Source organism: Sprattus sprattus (genome assembly GCF_963457725.1).
Source record: "Sprattus sprattus genome assembly, chromosome: 20".
In the NCBI taxonomy this organism is placed as follows: domain Eukaryota; kingdom Metazoa; phylum Chordata; class Actinopteri; order Clupeiformes; family Clupeidae; genus Sprattus; species Sprattus sprattus.
In genome coordinates this window covers 6,424,447-6,451,946 of record NC_137918.1, presented here as the reverse complement: position 1 = coordinate 6,451,946, position 27,500 = coordinate 6,424,447, and the positions used below count along the sequence as shown (strand labels likewise).

The 27,500-nt window shown below is 43.9% G+C and overlaps 1 protein-coding gene across 1 annotated transcript in view; it reads left to right on the top strand.

Moving 5' to 3' along the window:
- The window catches only part of gmpr (guanosine monophosphate reductase), a 24,849-nt gene extending 3,869 nt beyond the window's left edge, over positions 1–20,980 (top strand). The window contains exons 2-9 of the mRNA XM_080858799.1: positions 12,432–12,551; positions 13,438–13,521; positions 13,974–14,147; positions 16,197–16,278; positions 17,000–17,106; positions 17,842–17,884; positions 18,184–18,343; positions 18,734–20,980. Of these exons, the coding sequence (XP_080714925.1) occupies positions 12,432–12,551; positions 13,438–13,521; positions 13,974–14,147; positions 16,197–16,278; positions 17,000–17,106; positions 17,842–17,884; positions 18,184–18,343; positions 18,734–18,914 (951 nt within the window). The 3' untranslated portion in view covers positions 18,915–20,980. The remainder of the gene's footprint in view (positions 1–12,431; positions 12,552–13,437; positions 13,522–13,973; positions 14,148–16,196; positions 16,279–16,999; positions 17,107–17,841; positions 17,885–18,183; positions 18,344–18,733) is intronic.
- The last annotated feature ends 6,520 nt before the right edge of the window (positions 20,981–27,500 follow it).

Genomic DNA, 27,500 nt, shown 5'->3' with positions numbered 1-27,500 from the left:
TGTGTGTGAGTGTGTGTGCTCACTTCTCATAAGTTAGGCCATAAGGCTAGAGAAGCATGTCGCCGGTTTGATTCCCTGAACCAGCAGGGAAAATGTGAATGAACAGCAACATCCACGCCTGAAGTGCCCTGGAGTGTGTGTGTGTGTCAGTGGGCCTCATTTATAAAAAGTTGCGTAGAAACCATCCTACATTTTGTCTAAGACATTTCCTGAAATGAGCGTAAGTGAGATCCACAGAAACGGACGTACACACAAAAAAACACGTGTACGCCAATCTTTGTGCGCAACTGAATCTCCGCCCTCAAAACGCCCCTATTTAATCTAATCAGCATAATCAATGCACAAACAGAGCGCATCCTCAATGCACAAACTCTCTGTGACAGTGGCAATCAAGAAAGAAACATGTAATCAGAAGAATTAAAGTGAGGCTGACATCGACGTTCTGCTGATGGAAGAGCAGATGCGGGCCAAAACATCATTAGAAAGCGTAATGGCAAAAGCAAAATATGTGAAATGTAGTAGACACGTCTCCGAAGCACCAGAAGCCGCATACGGCAGCAGCACCATGGCTTTGGTGCGCTCCACTACCGACTGCGCACGGGCATATGCTGTATTGAAGTGGGCTTCCTAGGCTGTTTGAGTGTGCACAATCTGGATGAGAATACATTGGGAACCCTGTTTTACGTAGGAAATCCTCTTTCACAATTTGCTGTTCCTGGGCACTGTATTGAATTCTAATTGATGCGGGCATATAGAGGGATAATACTGCAAAGAACATCGGGGCAAAATTCTGCTTAATGATGACGGGGATGCGGGCATATAGAGGGATAATACTGCAAAGAACATCGGGCAAAATTCTGCTTGATGATGACGGGGATTGCTCGACTGGTCTCCAATTTCTACTCGGAACGTTCCTGTAGCCAGGAATCCAACAGCCAAAACCTGAACGTGTATGGCCTGGTTGCACCTGGTGCGCCTCTGTAGACGAGAGGCCATTTGGGCACAACGCTCTCGGCAAGCGGTACCTGCTTATCAGCCATACATCATCTTGTGTCAAAAAGTCTGCGCAATCACGAAAAAACCCTTTCTCTCCTTATTGCACAGTTGGCAATATCCTCTAACAACGCCAATGCAGCCATATCTCCTAATGAAAACTAAGCCACTATTAGACTTTCTATATAGGCTATAGATTGAGCGAAATGTTTGACACTTGTGAAATTAAAACGAAATACCTATTAGACGTGAATCTCATTCATGTGTGAATTGTTCTAATAGTTTAATTGATTTTATTGAGCGAAACATTAGCCCTAATGGTGACGGTGGTGCTGACGATGATGATGAAACTGTGTGTCGGCGCTTTGAGTTCTAAATTCCTGCAGTACTCCAGTATTGCCACAAGGAAATGTACTTACACAAACTAAAACCAGACGTAGAGATACGTCCTTTTCTACGTCTAAGACGGTTTTTATAAATCTGTATTTAGACGTGGATTTGAGTGTGTGTGTGTGCGCTCACTACGTATAGGATATGTCAAACTTAATGTGCTGTATGGATGGGTATTGGTATCAGGTATTGTCCGTTCTTGGAGTCCTGGCTACAGGAACGTTCCGATGAGAAATTGGAGACCAGTCGAGCAATCCCCGTCATCATTAAGCTGAATTTTGCCCGATGTTCTTCGCAGTATACTATCCCATATGCCCGCAATTTATTAGATTTCCATACAGTGCCCAGCAAAATGTGAAAGAGGATTTCCTGCGTAAAACAGGGTTTCCCAATGTATCCTCATCCAGATTTCGCACACTCAGAAAGCCTAGGAAGCCCACTTCCATACAGCACAGGTCGGTAGTGGAGCGCAAAGCCTTGGTGCTGCTGCCGCAGGTGCTGGTGCTTCGGAAACGTGTCTACTACAAATACTTTGTTTTTGCCATTACGCCACCAGACAGGCTTTCTAACGATGTTTTGGCCCGCATCTGCTGTTCCATCAGCAGAACGTCGATGTCAGCCTCACTTTAATTCTTCTGTTTACATGTTTCTTTCTTGCTTGCCACTGTCACAGAGAGTTTGTGCATTGAGGATGCGCTCTGTTTGTGCATTGATAATATGCTGACTAGATTAAATAGGGGCGTTTTGAGGGCGGAGATTCAGTTGCGCACAATTTCACGACCATTTGTGATTTATAACCGAAGGATTGGCGTACACGTGTTTTTTGTGTGTACGTCTGTTTTCTGTGGATCTCACTTACACTCATTTCAGGAAATGTCAGGAAAAGACAAAATGTAGGATGGTTTCTATGCAACGTTTTATAAATGAGGCCCAATGGCTTATCTCCAGCAGGTCTAGCTAGCTTCAGTTAGGCTACAAGTTAGCACTCAACTAGCACTCACAGGAAAAAATTATAAATCCAGTATATTCAGACTGTACAAACTGTACTTAAAACACTTTAAACTTTAAAACACAATCGAATAATTCAATTTGGTAATTATCCAAAAATAAATCCCTTCAGGACAAAACAACAGCCCTCCGCTGCGCGTCAGGGTGCTGTTCGCCCCTTCGGATAATGGACAATACATTATCCACTATTTATCTAGGTAAAGTGTGTATGTAGTGTATCTAGTTGTATACAGTATGGATGAAGTCCATAGCAGACTCTCAGTAGGTGCAGTATGCAGTGTCGTGCATGTCTGTGAGGCTTGCATAGCTAGGGTGGCTAACGGTCTGTTTTAAGCATTTGGGGGAGTTTGCTCATGGGCACTGCAGCATGACATCACTGAAAGAGGAGAGACAGAGGGGAGGGTGTGTGCACGCTGGTGTGTGTGTGTGTGTGTGTGTGTGTGTGTGTGTGTGTGTGTGTGTGTGTGTGTGTGTGTGTGTGTGTGTGTGTGTGTGTGTGTGTGTGTGTGTGTGTGTGTGTGTGTGTGTGTGTGTGTGCGCGTGCGTGCGTGCGTGCGTGCGTGCGTGCGTGCGTGCGTGCGTGCGTGCGTGCGTGCGTGCGTGCGTGCGTGCGTGCGTGTGTTTGAGTAAGTGATTTAATAGCCGCTCAAGCAGAAGCAGAGCCGTGTAAAGCTGTGCTGTGCAACCATGCTGCTGGGTAAACAAAGCTAAGCTAAGCTAAAACCTTCCTCAATCTGCGAGTTTCCAAATGATGCCCCTTCCACAGTGAAAGCCTGCTAGTGACAGCTGCAAGACTGGACCAGTCTGTTCATTCATCCACAGAGCCTGCGTATGAAAAACGCGTTAATCACAGTAGCATGGAAGAGTTCTGGCACCCCTGGCCACAACAACTGTTTCTGTGAATAGCTGGGCGAGTTAAAGATAACCTGATTTACAGAAGGCACAGAGATGACACATGTCTTTAATAATACTGTGTGATGCGTGTGAGAGTTGGAAAAGGATGGGGGTGTGCTGATGTGTGTGAGATTGAGAGAGGACGCGGGTGCGCTGATGTGTGTGTGAGAGTTTAGACAGGACAGGGGGTGTGACGCTGATATGTGCCCTGATGTCTGTGTGAGAGTTTAGACAGGACATGGAGATGTGATGTGTGTGTGAGATTGAGAGAGGATGAGGGTGCACTGATGAGTGTGTGTGAGTTGAGAGAGGACAGGGGCACACATCCCTTCCCTCCAAAAGTGTGTCCCCAGAACTTAAACTGACAGCAGTTGACCTCTTGGAGGCGTGTTGGCAGTAGCTGCCATCATGTATGAAGGCTAGATGTCTTACGGCGGAGTCTAGAGTGTCCTCACAGGCGGCCATCTTGCCATAGGGAAGCTTTCTGACTGGTCAATGATCTGCAAAAATGCTAATAGGCCTACTCTTATCTCGCTGAAATCTTGACGGATTTACAAATGGTTTGTTTTTTTACAAACGTTATTAACGTGGTTATAATTCTCGATGCGTTTTGGATATTTTTTGGAAAATAACATAGTTATTCATAAGTATGCAGTGTCAAAACTACATCTCTGACATAACTTTATTTCCTTTTTATATAATATCTATGGTAGCTGCAGCAGTTGACCTCTTGGAGGCGTGTTGGCAGTAGCTGCAGCATGCCACATTCAGATAGACCAACAGCAACACCAACATGACTGATATATCATTATCAGGAAGAAACATTCAGAACTAGTAGCCTGGTAGGCCAGTGCGTCTGGAGTAGATGAAGCATGTTAAATATGCAAACACTGGGTGTCATGCAGGGTAGGCTATGCCATTCACAGCAGCATTCCACTCAACATTATTGGTAAAACCCTAAAAAAAAGCTTGCATGGTATCAAGAACATGTTTACAGTATAAAACTAAATTTGCCACCAAATTTGCAAAAACAAACAGCCGAGGCCCTATTTTATTTTATTCTATCTTATTAAGCAAGTAAGTAAGTAAGTAAGTTAAGCCAGTTTACTTTTATAGCCTAGTTAGCAAACAAATATGTAGGCTTACGTTATTAATTAGCATGGTTCATACGTATTCTCAAGCTAAATAATGTCTTTATCCCGACTACGCTGAAGACTACATTTAACGGAAGGCCAACTGACTGCTACGGCTACAGAATTCCGAACCAATAGCTAGAATATTTTCCGTCAGGAATGTTTTTTTTCCCCATAGGTTTCTTTCCGCATACTCCACAGCAGTAGGGAACATGGCGTAAGTGAATGGCGACATCACAGCATTGCCAGCCCAGTTCATCCCATGTCTGTGGCCCAGCCCCGGCCCAGGCCCGGCTGTAATGTGGGGCCGACACGCTTGCATTCCCAGCCCCAGTTTCCAGGAATGTGTTTGGCCTGGCCTGCATAGCGTCTGTTCCATTAACACCTGCTATTAATAACACGCTAGCACACATCTTCAGCGACAAGGGCAACGCCAAGGACAATGGGAAACGGAGCACAGTGTAAACATGTGCAAGAGCAATTTAGTGTCTGACTCTAATCCGAGATGTGTTTTAGTCTAATCTGAGACATGTCTTAATCTGAGACATGTTTAAGTGTAATCTGAGATGTGTCTCGGCGAAGTCCGCTAACAAGTCAGTGTCACTGTGTGCCGGTACAAAAGGAGCGACATCTTTCACCACAACACAGGCATAAAATGCCCTGAACTTGTTTAAAATGCCTTCTAAACCTGATTGTTCAAATCCTTGATTGTGATTGGCTAAAATCCGTTGTAAAATCCAGCATTACCTTACAATTTGACCTGATTACATTCCATATTACTGCGCAGCGAATGGCAAGGCATTCATATAGCGCATTTCATACCCAGTGTTCCATCTGGCTGTTGCGTTGCTTCAAGGGTTGCGTGGCAACAATTTATTTAGGAACTATAATTTTTAGTGGCGGAAGAATGACGGTTTATCATTAAACTATTGTTTCTTAAATTGAATTGTCTTTATTTATGAAACCATATCAAATATGTGTAGTAACAGGTTTAGAAAAGCAATAAGCCCCGCGAGTCCGTGCTTTGCGCTGATTTTAGAACAGGTAAGGGGGTTTAACGGCACTCCGCTTCGCGTCGTGCCTAACAACTCCCACCTGTTCTAAAATCAGCGCAAAGCACGGCCTCTTGGGGCTTATTGCTTAATTCTAAACCTGATTGTTCAAATCCTTGATTGTGATTGGCTAAAAGCCGTTGTAAAATCCAGCATTACCTTACAATTTGACCTGATTACATTCCATATTACTGCGCAGCGAATGGCAAGGCATTCATATAGCGCATTTCATACCCAGTGTTCCATCTGGCTGTTGCGTTGCTTCAAGGGTTGCGTGGCAACGATTTATTTAGGAACTATAATTTTTAGTGGCGGAAGAATGACGGTTTATCATTAAACTATTGTTTCTTAAATTGAATTGTCTTTATTTATGAAACCATATCAAATATGTGTAGTAACAGGTTTAGAAAAGCAATAAGCCCCGCGAGTCCGTGCTTTGCGCTGATTTTAGAACAGGCAAGGGGGTTTAACGGCACTCCGCTTCGCGTCGTGCCTAACAACTCCCACCTGTTCTAAAATCAGCGCAAAGCACGGCCTCTTGGGGCTTATTGCTTAATTGAACCATTTGTAAATGCCCCCCTACACACACAAAGAGACACAAACACACACACACAGGCCCAGGGCACTACCAACCACATGTTTGCTGATCACTCCACTCAAACACATACATACACTCACTCACACACACACACACACACACACCAGTGGAGGCTTCTCCATTGAGGAGAGGGAGGAAGATCCTCCTTAACATTTTGAGAATAAAAAGTGTACTTTGCCCAGACTACTGTGATTAATTAAAACCCTTAAATAGGACTACTTTAATACCTTTGTATATGTAATGTTAGTTTCCCTGGGTAAAGATGACATTAGCACCCCCTATCGCTATCGAAAATGACTGCCGGAGGACCTTCCTCCCTCTACCCTCCATTGACTCCCATTCATTTCTCTGCCTGCGCTGGCGGCTCGTGGAATGCGTTGACTTCAATGGCAGAGAGGAGGACGATCCTCCTCTGAGAGGGTGTGACTAGTTTAGGGGTCTGGATAGCGCTAAAATCTATTAACGAATAGGCTGGAGTCACGTCTGCGCTATGAACCAATAAGCAGAGGCCCTGGATATGGTGGGTGGGGTTATCCCCTCAAATCTAGGCTACGAAAGATAATCTGCTCAGTCTAAGCAGTGTTGCCAACTTAGCGACTTTGTCTCTTTATCTGGCGACTTTTCAGACCCCCTTGGCGACTTTTTTAGCAAAAAGCAACTAGCGATAAATCTAGCGACTTTTTTTTTTTGTCATTTGGTGGATTATTGTTGACAAAGCACTGAAAAAGCATCTCACATATCCTGTTCTGCAGTTCATGTTACAACTGATCTCACGAGAGCTGAGAACAGCAAGGGCTGTCATGGTCTCCTCTCCACTCACACAGCGCAGTCTGACTAAATAACAGCAAAATATTAGAACTTTGTATTTGCGGGAAAAATATTAGTGTTACCCCGTCAGAATTGCATTTTGTGCGCATCCGCAGCTTATTTACATATTATGCAAATTAGCTGATTACATCATCTAGCGACTTCTGGCGACTTTTCGTAGAGCTTACAGCTACTTTCCTCACAGAAAAGTTGGCAACACTGAGTCTAAGAGACACAGTTAAGCAAGAATATCTGATCATTTTAATAATGAGAACACATTAGCAAATTAGCAAATAAAGTAAACTATGGAAACCGAGGACATTGTTCATGTTTTATTACAGAAACCATTCCATGGGGTGAGTTACAATGACAAGTTGGCCATTAAAGCAACAGGTAGACCAATTCCAAAGATTGAAATCACCAAAAGCAACGGCAGAGTCAGTGTCGTGAGTGCTACATGGTTTGCTAGGTAGGCTACTCATGGGTGACTGGTAGCATTACCAACAATCGGTTATATTGTATGGAGGACCAAACCTGCCATATTTACAAATGAATGAATAAATAAATAAATGTCCACATCCATGCATTTAGACAGAAATAAATGGATAAATGTATTAATTAATGCACAATTGTCAATCAATAGTTACTTATAATTTACATTTACGTATGTATTTATTTATTCATTCATATATTTATTCATTCTATCATTTATTCATTCATTCATTCATTCATTCATTCATTCATTCATTCATTCATTCATTCATTTATTTATTCATTCATTCATTCGTTGTTCCCAATATGATAATGAGAGGAGGCCAGTAGGCGTGGAAACTGACGTGGAAACTGACGTTCAGACCTTTTGCAATCAATCCAGAGCCTTGATGATACTGATTTAATGCTATGGCTTTGTATCAGATCGCCATGTTATTGTTCTCAGGTTGTGCTTTAGGGTGACCAAACGTCCTCTTTTACCCGGACATTCCGAGACCTAAACATTTTTGGGATTCCAAAATTGTCCGGGATTTTGCGTCATCGGATATTTGTGTTTCTGGGTCTTTCACAAACTCGTTTTTAAGCCCTTACAAGTTTTGGAAAGGGTATCTCCCTTATGTTCCACCCTCTTGCGCGAGCTCTGACTAGAGAGAACTGTCATAGGTCATCGACAGCCCTCTCAGTGTTGCCAGGTGCACAATAATGATCCTCCAAATACGATCATTTTGAGCATTTGGCACGATACTGAGCACTTTGCCGGCCCCACTAGGTGCATTGTTTACAATAACGGTGATTTCCTTCACAGGAAAGGTACTCCATATTCAAAACCATAGTAGGCTAAGTTAACAAATATTGTAGCCTGGATACCAGCCTGAACTCCGCCAACAAAATGTTTGGTCTGACTAGAATTATGAGTATGACATCGTCAGGCTACAAATATTGCCTAGGAAAAGTGATCTGCGTGATAGCCCGATGGGCGTCTCTGCTGCGCAAATTAAAACCTGTGTGTGTTTTGTGCCACTTAAACTAGTTCTAAAGTATGCCAGGGGGACTTTTTTCCCCCACAATATTGACATTTCGGAATATTGGCCTTTCGGAACACTGGGCCGTCCCCAGAGTGCCTACGGGACTTGTAGATCTTACACAAGGTACCCTGAGAGATTAGAGGGACACGTCGTTTTTGTTCACATTTCCAAAGCCCAAAACATAGGAGGAAAGTTGCCAGTTGTGGATTAAACAGTGTGGGAGACACCACTCCCAACTCAATATATCGCAAAATACACATATGTCTGCTCCAAAATAAATGAAGCTGCTTGCAGTTAGCTAGCTATCTATCGCTAGTTATGATGACTAACTATCTTGTTGAGAGAACATCCCCTAACAGTTGTGGTTCATGGCAACTAGTATTATTACCATCAGAAGTACATAACTAGTCTCTCCAACAAATGTGTTAATGTTAAAATCAAAATGTTAATGTTACCGTCAAAATGCTAATGTTACTGTTTGAAAAATTGCAGTCTGAGCTATCCTCCTAGCTACTAGCGATAGCAAACGCCCCCCATTTGCCAGGAGCTCAACACACTACATCAATGTGGAACAAAACGTCCCAAAAGGCCATTAATAACTTTTTATATTTAAATCTTTGTAGAATTTTGTGAATGGGAAGCCTACTCCTGAGTATCCCATGGTATGCATAAGCACAACCTGAGAGCAATAACATGGAGATTTGATACAAAGCCATTAAATCAGTATCATCAAGGCTCTGGATTGATTGCAAAAGGTCTGAACGTCAGTTTCCACGTCAGTTTCCACGCCTACTGACCACCTCTCATTATCATAATTGGGAACAACGAATGAATGAATAAATAAATGAATGAATGAATGAATGAATGAATAAATAAATGAATGAATAAATAAATTAATGAATAAATAAATGAATGAATTAATGAATGAATGAATTAATTAATGAATGTATGAATAAATATACGAATGAATAAATAAATACGTACGTAAATGTAAATTACAAGTAACTATTGATTGACAATTGTGCATTAATTAATACATTTATCCATTTATTTCTGTCTAAATGCATGGATGTGGACATTTATTTATTTATTCATTCATTTGTAAATATGGCAGGTTTGGTCCTCCATAATATTGCTGGCCCTGTTTACTAATGAATGTCAACTCTCCAACGTGGTCTTTTCATGGATTTACTGATATAAAAAATATTGACAGGGCAACCAAGCGCCACGACAAATGTCAAGACCACGTTGGTGCTGCTATCCGCCTTTCATTGCTAGGCGGCACCATGCCTATAGAGCGGTTAGTGGGTGAGGGTGTGCGGCTGCAAATTCAACAGCACAACGCTAAAGTGCGTGGCAATAGGGAGGTGGTAAAACGTCTGTTAGATGCAACGGCTTACCAAGGCATGCTAGAGTTGTCTTTCAGGGGGCATGACGAAGGGGAAAATTCTGACAACAAGGGCAATTACAGGGAACTTGCGGAGGTGATAGCGAAGTATGACCGTGTTCTGGCAGAACATCTGGAAAGCTCAACCGTCTTCTCACAGGCATGTCAAAAACAATCCAGAACGATCTAATTGCAGCCATTCACCATTCGATTGAAACAGAGCTAGAAAAGGAACTTAACAGGGCACACTTCTTTTCCTGGCAAATTGACGACACCACAGACATTAGCTGTCATTCTCAGCTGTCTGTCATCTTGCGCTATGTTGATGACCACGGTACAATTCAGGAACGCCGTTTTTCTAGCCAATAATACTTGAGAAAAAGGATGTAAGTGAATGATTCAGAGCATGATGCATTTGAAATGGCATCAATAGCCCCTTATACATGCGTCAATGTAAAGCGGTTACATTGCGCCTACCACGATAGAAACTCGCGAGCGTGTTACAATTGCCTCATGTATAAGGGGTCTAGATGTAAACCGTTAGTTTTTCCGCCGATCGTCTGAGCCTTTCGAGAGAGGTGGTTTACCACGTTAATTCGTCTTACAAAAGGGCGTGTCAAATCAGGCCGATGTGTCATGGGGGAGGCCGTGCGTGACTGGGGGGAGACGGTGACAGGAGGCTAGAAAGTTCACTCCATCATCTCTTTGAAATTCCTTATTCCATGAGTGGTAGGCTACAATGACTGGCTGTTTTAAAATATAACTAATAGCCTAACGAAACAAAATAACCCAGGAAGTTTCATCTTCGACGTTAAGGCTTCTTCCAATACTGACAGCTGACTCATAGCTTGCAGGTTTGCGGGAGACGCGACATTTGAGGGATGTCACTTAATTTAAACCTTTTTTGCTTCCGTTAGTGTGTGTGTGTGTGTGTGTGTGATAGAGACAGAGAGGACTCAGTAAAACATCATTAAACACCGTGTCTCGTAAGCCTTAAACTATCAATCACCCCCACAATGAAATATGCCATTACAGTCGCGACAAACTTCTTGGCATTGTGGTGCGCCCAAAACGCAAGCTATAAACGTAGCCATCCTAATGTAACCAAAATATACCTCTGCTGATATGCCTAACCTTCATTCTATTTAGAATTTGTCTTAGCACTATGCAGGAATAAAATAGCATCTACAGTGTCAGGATTCAGGCGCTCTCGCCTGGCTTCTATAACGCGCCCTGCTGCACTGAAGGAGCGCTCACTCGCAGCACCTGTTGCTGGAACGCATATAATTCGTTTTGCAAGGTGCTGTAGTCGTGGGAACGACTGGCCTGGTTTCTCCCAAAAGGAAAGTAGATTTTCCTCTGCTGATCCCGCGTCTGTATGGAAGTTTGTAGAGAGATTGCCGGGGAGTAAAATGCTCCCTTTCCGTTACGTCTGCTGCTGGCTAGTAATACAGACAGCCGGAAAGGTTAATAAACGGAATGAAATAGCTACACATTACACACGCTATGTTTTAATAAAAGCCACGTTACTCACATACTGGTTAACACTGTTTGTTACAGCACATAAATGTTTGTCGCTACATCCAAACTGCGTCACCGTTGTCCCTCCCTGTGCTCCAGCCGCACCATTTTGCTTGCAATGTGAATCATTTAATTGAAATATGCTTATTGGCATTTGTTGCACCTTAATCATTTTCTACAAACATGATATGCTATGTATGGTGTAGTAGACTGAGACTCTATTCACTACTGCACAAAAACTAGACACGTTTGAAAAACTAGACGTTTGCAATGAAGTAGGTTAACTTTCGCCAATATCTCCGTAAGGGAGATGGGTTATGTGCTCAAATTTCCTGGGATCAAAGAAGACGTTAGTATTCATGTGCAAACTAAAAATCACGTCTCAGGATTGCTGCGCATGCAAGTTATTTCGGGTGTCTCAACTGTAACTAATACCACTGTCATATAATTATGAGTCCAGTAAAAGACGGAGCAAACACAGTTTTCTACCGTTGTTGAAACACATCCACGCGTAGACTCGTTTTCTTTCCATCCACTCTCTCCTTTTCTGTCCCAGTACCCTCATCATTATCACAGGATTAAAATTTGATGAAAGGAGCTGCCTGTTTTCAAAGAAACTGTGTGTGTTCCTGGAAAGAGGGGCATTCAGGGACTTCACTCAGTCACACACACACACACACACACACACACACACACACACACACACACACACACACACACACACACACACACACACACACACACACACACACACACACACACACACACACACACACACGTGTGCATATGCCCCCGGACTTAGAGATATGGAAGAGTACTGCCATCTCTCTCTTGCTTACACACACACACACACACACACACATACACCCACATGCACACATGCACACACATGTACACACACACACACACACACTCACACACACACCCTTACACATACAAATGCACACACATTCGAACTATGATTATTGACTATTATCTGAATGATCTTTCAGTAAGTATTTTTGTTGGTGAAAGCAGTTGCTATGGGCTATCTGTGATGCTGTTGTTGCTATGGTGCTATCTGTGATGCTGTTGAGCTGTTGTTGCCATGTACCTGCTCCATCCTGACTCCCCATCCTCCTCCTCCTCCAGGTGGACCTGCAGAGGACCTTTACATTCCGTAACTCCAAACAGACATACAATGGTATCCCCATCATCGCCGCCAACATGGACACCACAGGCACCTTCGAGATGGCCCGGGTCCTGAGCAAAGTGAGTTTACCTGTAGTAACCATAGCAACAGACAGGGGCCAAGGGGCCAACTAGTCCTCCCGCTGGAGCTCAACCTGCTTGTTACATGTGGAAAAAAGAGAGGACAATGGTAATCTTTTACAGAGATTAGATTATTACATTAGTTAACAAATCGAATTAAGCTCACCAATGGCTTTAGTTAGCGAATCTAATAAGGTTCACCTAGAGCTTAAGTAAGCAAATCTAATAAAGTTCACCAAGGGCTTAAGTTAGCAAATCTAATTAAGTTCACCAAGGATTTTAGGTAACCAATCTAATAAAGTTCACCAATGGCTTTAGTTAGCGAATCTAATAAAGTTCACCAAGGACCTTAGTTAGCGAGTCATATTGAGTTCACCAAGGGCTTTAGTTAACAGATCTAATTAAGTTCACCAAGGCCTATAGTTAACAGATCTAATTAAGTTCGCCAAGGGCTTAAGTTAACAGATCTAATTAAGTTCACCAAGGCCTATAGTTAACGGATCTAATTAAGTTCACCAAGGCCTATAGTTAACAGATCTAATTAGGTTCACCAATGGCTTTAGTTAACGGATCGTATTAAGTTCACCAAGGGCTTTAGTAAACGGATCTAATAAGGTTCACCAAGGACTTCAGCTGGACCTAATGCAGGAAGCAAAAAAATCAGTGTGATGTTAAAAAATACCTTCAACTGTTCTTGCCTCTCTCCCTTTTTTACTCTCTCACTTCTGCTCACCCTCTCCCCCTTCCTCTACCTATCTATCCCTTCATCCTTCTCCCCCCTCATGTCTCTCCTCTCCCTCTCTCTCTCCCTCTCTCCTCTCCCTCTCCTCTACCTCCCTCTCTCCCTCCCTCCTTCTCTATCTCTCTCTATCCCTCTCTCTTTCAGCACACACTCTTCACTGCCATGTCGAAGCACTACTCCCTGGAGGAGTGGCAGAAGTTTGCTGCAGATTACCCAGAGTGCTTAGAGGTACACACACACTCTCCAAACACACACACACTCCCCCAAACACACACCAGCCCCCAAACACACACACACTCCCCCAAACACACACACACTCCCCCAAACACACACCTGCCCAAAACACTCACTCCGCCAAACAGACACCAGCCCCCAAACACACACTCCCCCAAACACACACACACTCCCCCAAACACACACCAGCCCCCAAACAGACCGTCCCCCAAACACACACCAGCCTCCAAACATACTGTACATTCCCCAAACACACTCCTTTGTCCTAATCTATCCCATAACCTAAAGAGGCCTAATCTATCCTATAGCCTATAGAGTCCAGTGTCTGTGGGCATTTGGTGGCAGTTAATGACCCTATTCCTCTCTCTCCCCTCTTCCCCCCTCCTGTCCTCACCCCTCCTTTCCCCTCCTCTCCTCCCCTCTCCTCTCTCTCTCCCCTGCTTCAGCATGTGGCCGCCAGCTCAGGCAGTGGTAAGGCGGACCTGGAGCGGCTGAGCGGCATCCTGGAGGGCGTCCCCCAGATCCGCTACATCTGCCTGGACGTGGCCAACGGCTACTCCGAGCACTTTGTGGAGTTTGTCAAGACCGTCAGAGAGAGGTTCCCCACCCATACCATCATGGTGAGGAGGGGGGGCTTAACTGGGTCGCTTGAAACAGAGTTGAGGCTAGACTCCACAAAGCAGTTTTTGTAAGGTGTGTGTGTGTGTGTGTGTGTGTGTGTGTGTGTGGTGTGTGTGTGTGTTTGTCTGTGTGTGTGTGTGTGTGTGTGTGTGTGTGTGTGTGTGTGTGTGTGTGTGTTTGTCTGTGTGTGTGTGTGTGTGTGTTTGTGTATGGGTCTGTGTGTGTCCCTTACACACTTTATACTTGCCAGAGAAGAATATAGTTCTGTAGTAGGACCGTCAGAGAGGTTCAGAAGCCACCATCATGGTGATTGCACTCTGCTGAACAGGGAATATAAAATATATATATCAGTGGAGGTTCTTCCATTGAGGAAACGGAGGAAGAACCTCCCCAAACTTTTTGAGAAATCTTTTTTTGCAATTGAACTGACTAAACTCCTTTAAAAATGCAGTTTGATATCAGTATTTAATAGCCTACTATGCATATTATAATTTGTTTCCCTGAGTTAAAATAACATTAGCATCCTCTATCGTAACAAGAAATTACTGCACGGAGGACGTCCTTCCTTTGGCTCCCATTACATTGAGATCAATGTAATCTGTCTCTGATACTGGCGGTTCTTGGGGCTCATTCACTTACATTGCCCAGGGGAGGAAAGACCTCCCTAGCGTCTGTCTGCGCCAACATCGCTTAACCAATAAACAACGGATTTGGCGTTGGAGGGAGGGGATTATACATTAATACCGAAAGAAGTTTCCGTCTTCAACCATTCTGCAGAAGGATATCGATAACTCGTCACCCTTAAAGAGTGCAAATAAAGAGGATGTGCAAAGGAGAACGAAGATATTGTTCATGTTTTATTGAACAAACCGTTTCATTCATTGAGCTACAGAGATAAGGTAAGTATCATAACAACAGGGAAACCTGTTCCAAAAATCCCTAAACCCAATAAAACCGCTGCCGTTAATGCTAACTGGTATGCGAAATACTTTTAGCTCACTGGTACCATACAAAAACAATCGGCTGTACTGTTTTGTTTTTAAATCGTTCATACGCTATTGTTAGTCTGACTGTTCACGTTCAGCTGACATTCTGAATGGAAATTGTTAATGAATGTTTCAGAACGCGATGTGTTTCGTATCTATTGTAATTAGCCTACACATTGACCAACATTCTGAAACATCCATTAACATCCACATTTGCCACAAACGATGTTAGGCTAACAGCCCATGTTAATAGTTCTGAAATAATGTTGTCTTACTTGTTGCCTTTGCAACTTGTTGTTTAATATTGTGGAAAGGATGTTAGTGAATGATTCAGAGCATTTTAAATGGCATCACTTTTGGTCTTGTGTCAAAACAATTGCAGCTGAAAATAAAATTAGTCAAATAATAACCAATAGCTTTAGTAATGGTAGGCCCAAAATTTAGAATGTAGTTTTTTAAATCAAGAGTAGGCCTGATGTGACTAATTGGCTTTGCATCCTTTCCTTCTGGCCTTGTCTAGTCCAAAGACATGCTGCCCACCAGCTTTTTAAGTACAATGGTGCCACACGGTGGCTTTGTATCAATTGTATCCCTGCCTGCTATTTTGTAGTACTGTAGTCCACAAAAACACCCTGAAACAACTTGTATCTCACATACTCACCAACGGATAAGCAGGCCAATGGCAACCAGGCGCACAGTCCTTCCTCCCACACTTTTAAAACCACCAGCTGCCACTGATATATATATATTTGGCTTTCTCTGAACACACATGGATTTTTTGCCCTTATTCTTGATACAATACAATACACCTTTTTGCAAACAAGGTGCACTCATTTAAAGTAATTTTTTTTCCATGTGATGAGCTTTTCTGAAAGTTGTGAGTGTTTCTACTTACTGTAAGAAAGTCTATGACTGCAGTAAAAATGCTTCATTCCTGAACACTTCATGAAATGATACCAGTAAGTAGAATTAAATGCCACACTTTCACAACATTTATTAAGTGCATTGTTATTTTTTTCCTACAAATCCCATGATCCCCTTGGCTGGCGGTGGGCGGAGCAGGCTGGCAACGTGGTGACGGGGGAGATGGTGGAGGAGCTGATTCTGATCGGTGCTGACATCATCAAAGTGGGCATCGGGCCAGGTGAGTGTGTGTTGTGTGTGTGTGTGTGTGTGTGTGTGTGTGTGTGTGTGTGTGTGTGTGTGTGTGTGTGTGTGTGTGTGTCTGTGTGAGTGTGAGTTGCTGTGTATATCGGTGTGTGTACAAGTGTGTGTGTGTGTGTGTGTGTGTGTCTGTGTGTGTGCGTCCCTCTATGCCTGCTTTTCATGAACCCACTGTGGGACAGCCTTCCTAGTTTTAACAGCTGTTGATCAGAGCCACTTACAATCTTAGCAGTTCATTCATTCAGGGTCCGGAGTTACCACATTCAGGGTCCGGGGTTACCACATTCAGGGTACGGAGTTACCACATTTAGGGTACGGAGTTACCACATTTAGGGTACGGAGTTACCACATTTAGGGTCCGGAGTTACCACATTCAGGGTCCGGGGTTACCACATTTAGGGTCGGAGTTACCACATTCAGGGTCCGGAGTTACCACATTCAGGGTCCGGAGTTACCGCATTTAGGGTCCGGGGTTACCACATTTGAGTTTTTCCGCAATTGAAATTCCTCTACATTTGTCATTTTGCACTACATTTTTCTGTCACCATACTGTTACTTACTTAAGTACTCATCTTTGCATATTTTCTACAAAAGGTCTCTACCTGTATGCTAAATTCGACTCATGAATCCATCTTTGATGTGACATAAACTCACATATGAGATGGTTCCATAATCTCTGACCTCTGGTGTTTGACCTGCAGGGTCAGTATGTACAACCCGGATCAAGACTGGCGTGGGGTACCCACAGTTAAGCGCCGTCATTGAGTGTGCCGACTCCGCTCATGGCCTGAAGGGACACATCATCTCAGTGAGTACATACACACAACACACAACACACACTCGCACACACATACACACACTAACGCAGACACACAAAGAGTTATTCTGAGAGCTAAGCATTGTAGGCTTGTCTGTGAATGTTATAAATGATACAATTAGGCGAATACATATAATTTGGTCACATGAGGTCATCTTCCTGAGTTCAGCTCATGCAGATAAACTAGGAGGATGGGATGTTTTTAGCTTATCACACTGACAGAGATGTGATGCTTATTGTATCGGCCTTCTGTCTGCATTTTAATGAGTCTAGGAGATTTATATTTCAGGTGATGGTAAATTATCTCCTTCTCTCTCTCTCCCTCTCTCCCTTCCTCTCTCTCCCCTTCTCTACCCCATCTCTCTCTTTCTCTCTCTTCCCCCTCTCTACCCCTGTCTCCATCTCCCTCCCCCTCTCCCCCCTCTCCCTCTCTCTCTCTCCCTTCCTCTCTCTCCCACTCTCTACCCCCATCTCTCTCTTTCTCTCTCTCTCCCCCCTCTCTACCCCGGTCTCCCTCCCCCTCTCTCTCTCTTTCTCCCTCTCCCTCTCTCTTCCTTCCTCTCTCTCTCTTTCTCTCTCTCCCCCCTCTACCCCTGTCTCCCTCCCCCTCTCCCTCTCTCTCCCCCCCTCTCTACCCCTGTCTCCCTCTCCTTCCCCCCCCCCCCCCCCCTCTCTCTCTCTCTCTCTCTCTCTCTCTCTCTCTCTCTCTCTCCCTCTCCCCTACAGGATGGAGGCTGTAGTTGCCCAGGTGATGTGGCTAAAGCTTTTGGTGAGTCCTTAGTAAATCCCAACAATCCCTACATATAGGACAAACAGTCATGAGAACTTGTTTATGAATTATGTTTTGTTTATCCTGTTGTCCTTGAATGAATGTGAATGTGTGTGTGTATATTTGTGTGTGTGAGTGTGAGTGTGTGCGTGTGAGTGCGTGTGCGTGTGAGTGCGTGTGTGCGTGTGTGAGTGCGTGTGTGTGTGTGCGTGTGCGTGTGTGCGTGTGCGTGTGCGTGTGTGTGTGTGTGTGTGTGTGTGTGTGTGTGTGTGTGTGTGTGTGTGTGTGTGTGTGTGTAGGAGCGGGAGCTGATTTCGTCATGATGGGAGGCATGTTGGCGGGCCATGACCAGTGTGCCGGTGAGGTCATTGAGAAGGACGGGAAGAAGTTCAAACTGTTCTACGGCATGAGCTCGGACGTCGCCATGAAAAAATACGTTGGGGGCGTGGCCGAGTACAGGTGACTGACACCAGCTTTAGCCAGTCTAAACCCCCTCAAGGATTTGCATTAGCAGCCATTGATTTAGAATAACATTTGACTAATTTATGAAATTTACTCTTTTTAGTTTTACATATCAGTAAAATATTAAATAACATGTTCATAAATTGAGACATACTGTTGGTTTAGAATAACATTTGACACATTTTTGAAATTTGCTCTTTTGAGTTTTACATATCAGTAAAATGTTAAATAACATGTTCATAAATCAAGACATACTGTTGCAGTATTTATTTACGTATATATTTTTAGGTATTCTTTGTTTTTAGACTAAACCATTAACTAAGTGATTCTGAGCTGCATGTTGTCTGCTTGTTGCCTTGACTATATTTCCCTTGTTCCGTGTTCCAGGGCGTCGGAGGGCCGCACGGTGCAGGTTCCGTATAAGGGGGACGTGGAGAACACGGTCCGGGACGTTCTGGGCGGCCTGCGCTCCACGTGCACATATGTGGGGGCAGCTAAACTCAAGGAGCTCAGCCGCAGAACCACATTTATCAGAGTCACACAGCAGACCAGTCAGCTATTCACTTAGTCACACACACATACACACACACACACACACAAGACATGCACACACACATACCTCCATCACACACACACACAAAACATGTACACACATACTTCCATCACACACACACATACTTCTATCACACACACACACACACACTTCCATCACACACACATTGCCTTGACCTCTATTTGCCTGCTTCACAGTAATTTGAAATTCAACATGTTTACATTCTTCCTAATTCTCTCAAACACATACAAACCCACACACACACACACAAAGGTACACACACACACACACACACACATTCACACTACACAAATACACAAAGACAGACATGTGCAATAACATTTTTCTTGATCATAGACACTGATTGTTGTGTGTGTGTGTCTGTGTTATAGAAGACAAAAGCCATAAATACTTTTCCAACTTCTCAGGATTGATACATTTCTTGCTGCTGTGCTTCAACAGATGCTGGCTATAAGCTGTACTGTGAGACCATGCGCTAGCATGGCTAACCCAGTCTATTATCATGAATGAGATCCTTTACACTCATACCATACTGGATGCTATCCTGGGGTCCCCTTTAGGGCAGCTTCGGGTTGGCGGACAGCTCCCTGTGTCCGCCCCACTTCTGGCCCAGGCCCATTACAGGGTCAGCTGGTGTCTAGATATGCTAGTATGGCTTTAGTGTTTTTTCTGTCCAATGCAATCCTGCCTCCACTGACAGAGTGTGCTGGGAAACGAGGACACATGAGTTCTGAGAAGAATGATTCAACCAGTGCATTCTGGGTAGACAGGGATTATGACTTGTTGTTGGGAGGATAGTTGGGGATGTGGGGGTGGGGGTGAAGGGTTGACTTGGGGGGTAGGTATCCACCATTAATGTGCAAGAACGAGTTCAAAAGAACAGTACAATCTCACCTTTCTGTGCTAATTATGCATTAGCAATAATTAAAAAATATATATATTTTAGCAATTGATACATATGAAGTGCTGTTTAAGCCAAGTGATGGATAAAGTTTTAAAAGTTAAGTCTTTCATTCTTACTTTCCACCTTAAAACTATGAAATGAACTGAACTATGAACTAGTTCAGAATTTAAATGGTGAACTTTGAACGTGAACTATTCATGTTTACTTGTGTGAACTAAACTTTGAACTAGTTCATGAGAGGTGTGAACTTGCACCGCCCCTGGTAGCACACCCCATTACAGTCCCAGCTCCTGGCCTCAGCATGCCGCTGCTCTCTGATCTTCAGTCTTCACTTCCTGTAGGGCCCAATCCTCAGATTCCTAGCGTTAGCAGTACTTCTACCATCTCTAAATGATAATGACTGTTTTATTTTACGACCCTGCCTGTCACCATATCTGGAGTGAGAAGAGTCATTGGCTGTCCTGCTCAGTGGGGTTGTTTTGAAAAACAGAGTCATCCTGATCTGTGAAAGACACCCTGGGAGTAGGTTGTGTGTGTTATGTCCTGTCTATAGGGTGTGTGTTACGTCACGCATGTTGGACTGTGTGTTGGGTGTCTGAGCAATGCTGCCTAGCTGTAAAAAAAAGTTCAGGCAGAGGACTGTGTCCCAGAGCGAGGACGACCCTGGAGAACTAGCCCCTAAATCAGATTGATCTGATCTACTGGATCCAGAGATCAGTAATGGACCCACTGGCCCTACTCTAGATCTTTATTGATCCACTGGATCCATTAGGTCTGGTCTGGATCTGTTCCTGAGTTTGTTTCCTCGAGTTTGAGTCTCCTGATGTACTGTACTGAATACTGCTGTACTGATTACTGTACTGAATACTGCTGTACTGATTACTGTACTGAATACTGCTGTACTGATTACTGTACTGAATACTGCTGTACTGATTACTGTACTGAATACTGCTGTACTGATTACTGTACTGAATACTGCTGTACTGATTACTGTACTGAATACTGCTGTACTGATTACTGTACTGAATACTGCTGTACTGATTACTGTACTGTATTACTGAGTATCCCCTACCAATGCTCCCCGAGGAGGAAATATCACTGGTGATAATTAATGATGATTCTATGGCATGAAAAATAAACTAAACAAGGTGTCGGAGATGAGTCTTGAGAGACAGTGTTTGTGCGTGTGTGCGTGTGCGTGTGTGTGTGTGTGGCAGAGAGACAGACATTTCCTGAAATGAGCGTAAGTGAGATCCACAGAAAACAGACGTACACATAAAAAACATCGTTAGAAAGCCTGTCTGGTGGCGTAATGGCAAAAGCAAAGTATTTGACATGTAAGTAGACACGTCTCCCAGCACCTGCGGCACGAGCAGCAGAAGCCGCATCTGCGGCAGCAGCACCAAGGCTTTGGTGGGCTCCACTACCGACCTGTGCTGTATAGAAGTGGGCTTTCTAGGCTTTCTGAGTGTGCGAAATCTGGATGAGAATACATTGGGAACCCTGTTTTACGCAGGAAATCCTCTTTCACATTATAGCAGCACCAAGGCAAGCGGTAGGCTACCTGCTTATCAGACATACATCTTCCTGTGTCAAAGAGTCTGCGCGATCACACAAAAAAACCCTCTCTCTCCTTATTGCGCAGTTGGCAATATGCTCTAACAACGCCAATGCAGCCATATCTCCTACTGAAAACTAAGCCACTATTAGTCTTCTTATAGGCTATAAGTTTGAGCGAAATGTTTTACACTTGTGAAATTAAAACGGAATACCTATAAGATGTGAATCTCATTCATGTGTAAATTATTCTAATAGTTTATTTGATTTTATTGAGCGAAACATTAATTTGGCCTTTTACCATTAGCCCAAATGAAACTGCGTGTCGACTGTCGGCGTTTGGAGAGTCCTGAATTCCTGCAGTACTCTTGCCGCAAGGAAATGTACTTACACGAACTGAAACCAGACGTAGAGATACGTCCTTTTCTACGTCTAAGACGGTTTTTATAAATCTGTACTTAGACGTGGATTTGATCGCACGCACAGTCTAAGATCAGTTCTGTGCGTAAGAACGTTTTATAAATGAGGCCCAGAGAGAGAGAGAGAAAGTGTATCTGAATGTGTTACATAGAGTCTGACAGGAGTGTATGTGAAATACATGGGAGAGGGTGTGTGTGTGTGTCGTCTGAGAGCAAGGAAGAAGGCAGCCAATATGTCACTGGGCCTCATTTATAAAACGTTGCGTAGAAACCATCCTACATTTTGTCTAAGACATTTCCTGAAATGAGCGTAAGTGAGATCCACAGTAAACAGACGTACACACAAAAAAAACGTGTACGCCAATCCTTCGGTTATAAATCACAAATTGTCGTGAAATTGTGCGCAACTGAATCTCCGCCCTCAAAACGCCCCTATTTAATCTAATCAGCATATTATCAATGCACAAACAGAGCGCATCCTCAATGCACAAACTCTCTGTGACAGTGGCAAGCAAGAAAGAAACATGTAAACAGAAGAATTAAAGTGAGGCTGACATCGACGTTCTGCTGATGGAACAGCAGATGCGGGCCAAAACATCGTTAGAAAAGCCTGTCTGGTGGAGTAATGGCAAAAGCAAAGTATTTGACATGTAGAAGGCACGTCTCCGAAGCACCAGCGGCCGCAACTGTCGCACTGCTGCTCCAGCATCGGAGTCTCGCTGGCCATCGCCACCTTCCCTTAGGCATGCCTTTGCTGTGCTCCACTACCAACCGCGCACGGGCATGTGCTGTATTAAAGTGGTCTTCCTAGGCTGTTTGAGTGTGCGCAATCTGGATGAAAATACATTGGGAACCCTGTTTTACGCAGGAAATCCTACACATTTAGCTTTTCCTGGGTACTGTATGGAAATCTAATACATTACGGGCATATAAAGTGATAATACTGCGAAGAACATCGGGCAAAATTCTGCTAAATGAATTCCAATTTCTCATCGGAACGTTCCTGTAGCCAGGAATCCAAGAACAGACAAAACCTGAACGTGTATGGCCTGGTTGCATCTGGTGCGCCTCTGTAGAGGCTATTTGGGCACAACGCTCTCGACAAGCTGTAGGCCTACCTGCTTATCAGCCATACATCATCCTGTGTCAAAAAGTGTGCGCGATCACGAAAAACCCTTTCTCTCCTTATTGCGCAGTTGGCAATATCCTCTAACAACGCCAATGCAGCTATATCTCCTAATGAAAACTAAGCCACTATTAGACTTTCTATAGGCTATAGATTGAGCGAAATGTTTTACACTTGTGAAATAAAAACGGAATACCTATTAGACGTGAATCTCATTCATGTGTGAATTGTTCTAATAGTTGAATTGATTTTATTGAGCGAAACATTAGCCCTAATGGTGACGGTGGTGCACGATGATGATAATGAAACTGCGTGTCGGCGCTTTGAGTTCTAAATTCCTGCAGTACTCCAGTATTGCCACAAGGAAATGTACTTACACGAACTAAAACCAGACGTAGAGATACGTCCTTTTCTACGTCTAAGACGGTTTTTATAAATCTGTACTTAGACGTGGATTTGATCGCACGCACAGTCTAAGATCAATTCTGTGCGTAAGTACGTTTTATAAATGAGGCCCACTGTCTCACACACACACACACACACACACACGAACGAACACACCAACACACACACACACACACACACACACACACACACACACACACACACACACACACACACACACACACACACACACACACACACACACACACACACGCACACAATCAAACAGTCCCATACCCACAACCTGCAGCCAGACGCCGAGTCCTGCAGTTGGCACTGGAATCGTGTTTTATTAGTACATGTATACTGAAACAATAGACTTGTACTGGTATACAGACAGTTTCTTTTCTTTCCTTTTTTTTTTTTTTTTTTTTTACAAATTTGTTCACAACCTGAATCAAATATTGTTTTGTGTGTGTGCATGTGTTTTGTTATCCATAGAAATGAAATAAAATAAATTCTACCTAGAAAAACAGGCAAGCACCGTCAAAATAAAATCTAATTAAATAAAACGCCCAAAAAAAGGATCCTAAACTCATGAGATCCAAGACAACTGGTGTGAGTGCGTCCTACAAATAGACACACCACTGTTAGAAAATAAATTTGACTTCCTCCATAATTCTGTTGTATTAGTTTTCTTTTCTTTCTTCCGCTTCTTTTTTTTTTTTTTTTTACAAAAAGCTAGTGCAAGTTATATATTTTACACAGACTACCTTCCGCTTCTTTTTTTTTTTTTTTTTACAAAAAGCTAGTGCAAGTTATATATTTTACACAGACTACAGAGGATGCACGCATATGTAAAGAAAACAAAACAAAAAAATGCAAACAAAAACAGGAAAATAAACAGATCTTCTCAGAACAAAGATTCCTGTCAAAGCCTCACACACTCTCTCCTCCTGCCAAAGCCTCACACACTCTTCTCTCCTCCTGTCAAAGCCTCACACACTCTCTCCTCCTGTCAAAGCCTCACACACTCTCTCCTCCTGTCAAAGCCTCAAACACTCTTTCTCCTTATTAACACTCCCCTCCTCTCTCCGACCCAAATGCTACTGACCCATATCCTCTCTGGTCACCATTGCTGTAGATCTCTCCACCCCCCAATACACACACACACACACACACACACACTTTCATCTGAAGAACTGTCTAACAGTCTTATCCCATGTTAGCGCCCCGCTTTTACCCTGAACAGGAACCCAAACAAGGCGTCAACTCGGAACTTTCCTGAGGCGTCCATTCTCCTATTCAGACCAGTCTGACCCACACACACACACACACACACACACCGCTGCCCCTAAGGCTCAAGCCAAACACATTCAGTCTTCATCTCCCTTACTATGGAAGACTTTAATCTCTTTATGACTACAACGCCCCAACGTCACCCTACACATTCCAGAAGCTTCTAGTGCTTTTTTCCTACTTCCTGCGGAATGGCCATGGCTTCCTGTCCTACACGTACACTAATTGAATTACGTCATCATCTGAACACACCCCACAAAGGCTGAAAACATTTTTTTTTTTAACAGGAGGAAACAGAAAAAGCAGAAGTATCTGAAGTCCGTGGTCGTTCGTGCAGGCCGACCTTTGACCTCGTAACCTACAATCACCACACACACCATAACACTCTTCCGGGCTATGACTGTTGATTGTAAAAATACACATTTTTCTGGACAGTCACCAGGTGGCGGTCCTGAGTTGCTTTCTGCCCCCGGCTCCGTCTCGGCTGACCCCAGGTCTCTATGACGTCTCTGGTCAAGCAGTGTCATCTGCCTGTGCCCTGCACTGATTGGTTAATTCGCTGGAGGGGTGGGGGGGGGGTCATGATTGTTTCCATGACACACAACATGGCATTTGACTTTCAGTCTCAACATTCCTCAACACGATTTAAAAAACTTTATTTTCCCTTACTTTCAGATATGTCAGTGTTTCTCAGTCCCCCTTCTTTCCTGACCCTGTATCTCATAACACCTCCAGGGAAACACACACTGTCTCCAGGGAAACACACACTGTCTCCAGGGAAACACACACTGTGTCCAGGGAAACACACACTGACTGCTGCGGAGGTTGTTGTTTGTGTGAGGGAGTGCTTACACACGCTGACACCTGCTTTGATTCTTTGAGCTTGCAGTTTGTATAGAGCCAGCGCTGTGAGGGGCAGGTAGGGCATCATCTGCCCCATCAGCAGGGAGCAGTTGTGGTCCGCCCCCTGCACACCTCATTCTTAAACACCCCAAGGTCGTCAGAGTCTGTTAGTGTCCTTCTCACGTCCTTGTCCTGGCCCTGGGAAACATGGGGTGTCCTGCCTCGTGGACTACAGCTTGTGTTACAATTGGATGAGACACCAGAGTCAGTGTGTGCGTGTATGTGTGTGTGTGTGTGTGTGTGTGTGTGGGGGGAGGGGGGGGGGGGGGGGGTGGGTGCTGGGGCATCTGCCCCCCCCCCCACCTCCATTCACCTCCCCAGTCTCTCACATCCCCATACGCATCAGACTGAGGGGGGGTGCTTCGTCTTCTCTCTAATAATAATAATAATAATAACAACAACAATAACAATAATAATAGGCCCACCAACAGAGGATGTGAGGGAACTCAATATCAAGAAGAGTTTCCCTGCCTGAATAGGATTAAGCAGTAAAGACATAAACAAGATATCATCCAACAGTCAACGCTATGAAAGGACTCCTGATTCAGTTCATCGCAGTACAAGAAAATAAAGACAAGAGGAAAGGAAAGAGGATCAGAATCATCAGTTTTAAAAGCAAAAAGGTAAAATTCAATACAAATGCCTTATTATAAGTTTGCACCCACATTCATTGTTTGTTTGTTTGTTTGTTCGTTCGTTAGTTTATTTGTTTGTTTGTGCCAGTCAAAAGAAAAGCAGTAGAAACATTCACATTTAACCTTTGACCTTTCACATCGACCTACCAGACGAGTACTACAAAATATCAGGCAAACATCGACACACCTCTAGGGAGGTTGTAGACATGCTTGAAATGCGCACACACACACAAACACGCAAACACACAAACACACAGTTCTGGGAGACTGTGACAGGGTACCTGATTCCATCATGTGGACCCTACCTGCTCCTAAGCACACACTTACACGCAGTCACACACACACACACACACACACACACACACACACACACACACACACACACACACACACACAAACCTCTACAGCCACTCCATCTGCTGGACCCAGAAGCGAGTGGAGGGCTGGATGAACAGAGGAGAGGAATCGGTGACATCTTAAACTTCTTTGACATCCACACACACACACATCTTTAATTTCTCTCTCCTTCTCTTTTTATTAGTTTTCTCTCCTTCTCGCTTTCTCTCTACCCCTTCCTCTCGCTCTCTGGTAACTAAGTGACCCTGCCGTAAGAGGACACTGGGATGTGAGGGGGGACCACACACACACACACACACACACACACACACACACACACACACACACACACTCACACGTATGCATGCATGTACTTAGACATAAACACACACACACCTCACACACACCAGGTGCCCCTATGAAGCAGAGAAAAAGTGCTGAAACATTATCATCAAGTCTACTCCTGATATAACTAAATGTGCATTGATTTTCCTTCGCTTGTTTTTACTAGAAAAAGTGGTCCCGCATTTATGAGGTCATATCCCCTTTTCTCCTTCTTACACCCTAAGTGTGTGAGGTACCGGTTACTAAAGTCAGAGGTGACACTCTCACACACACACACACACACACACACACGGGCAGGTAGAGATACATTCAGGATAGAGATGCTTCTAGAAGCATAAAACACATACAGACACAGAGACACAGACACAGACACAGACACAGACACAGACACAGACACACACACACACACACACACACACACAGACGTAATCAGGCAAACACATTACGAAGGCCACATACGGTATCTAGGGATACACTATGTGAAAGACTGATGACACACACACACAGAAAAACCATACACACACGCAGGCACACTCAAACACACACACACACACACACACACACACACAAACAATCTTCAACTCATGTACCCATACACACAGAAACACACTCACTCACACACACACACACATACACAGCATCTTCAACTCCCTCCCTGAGTAAAACAGATGT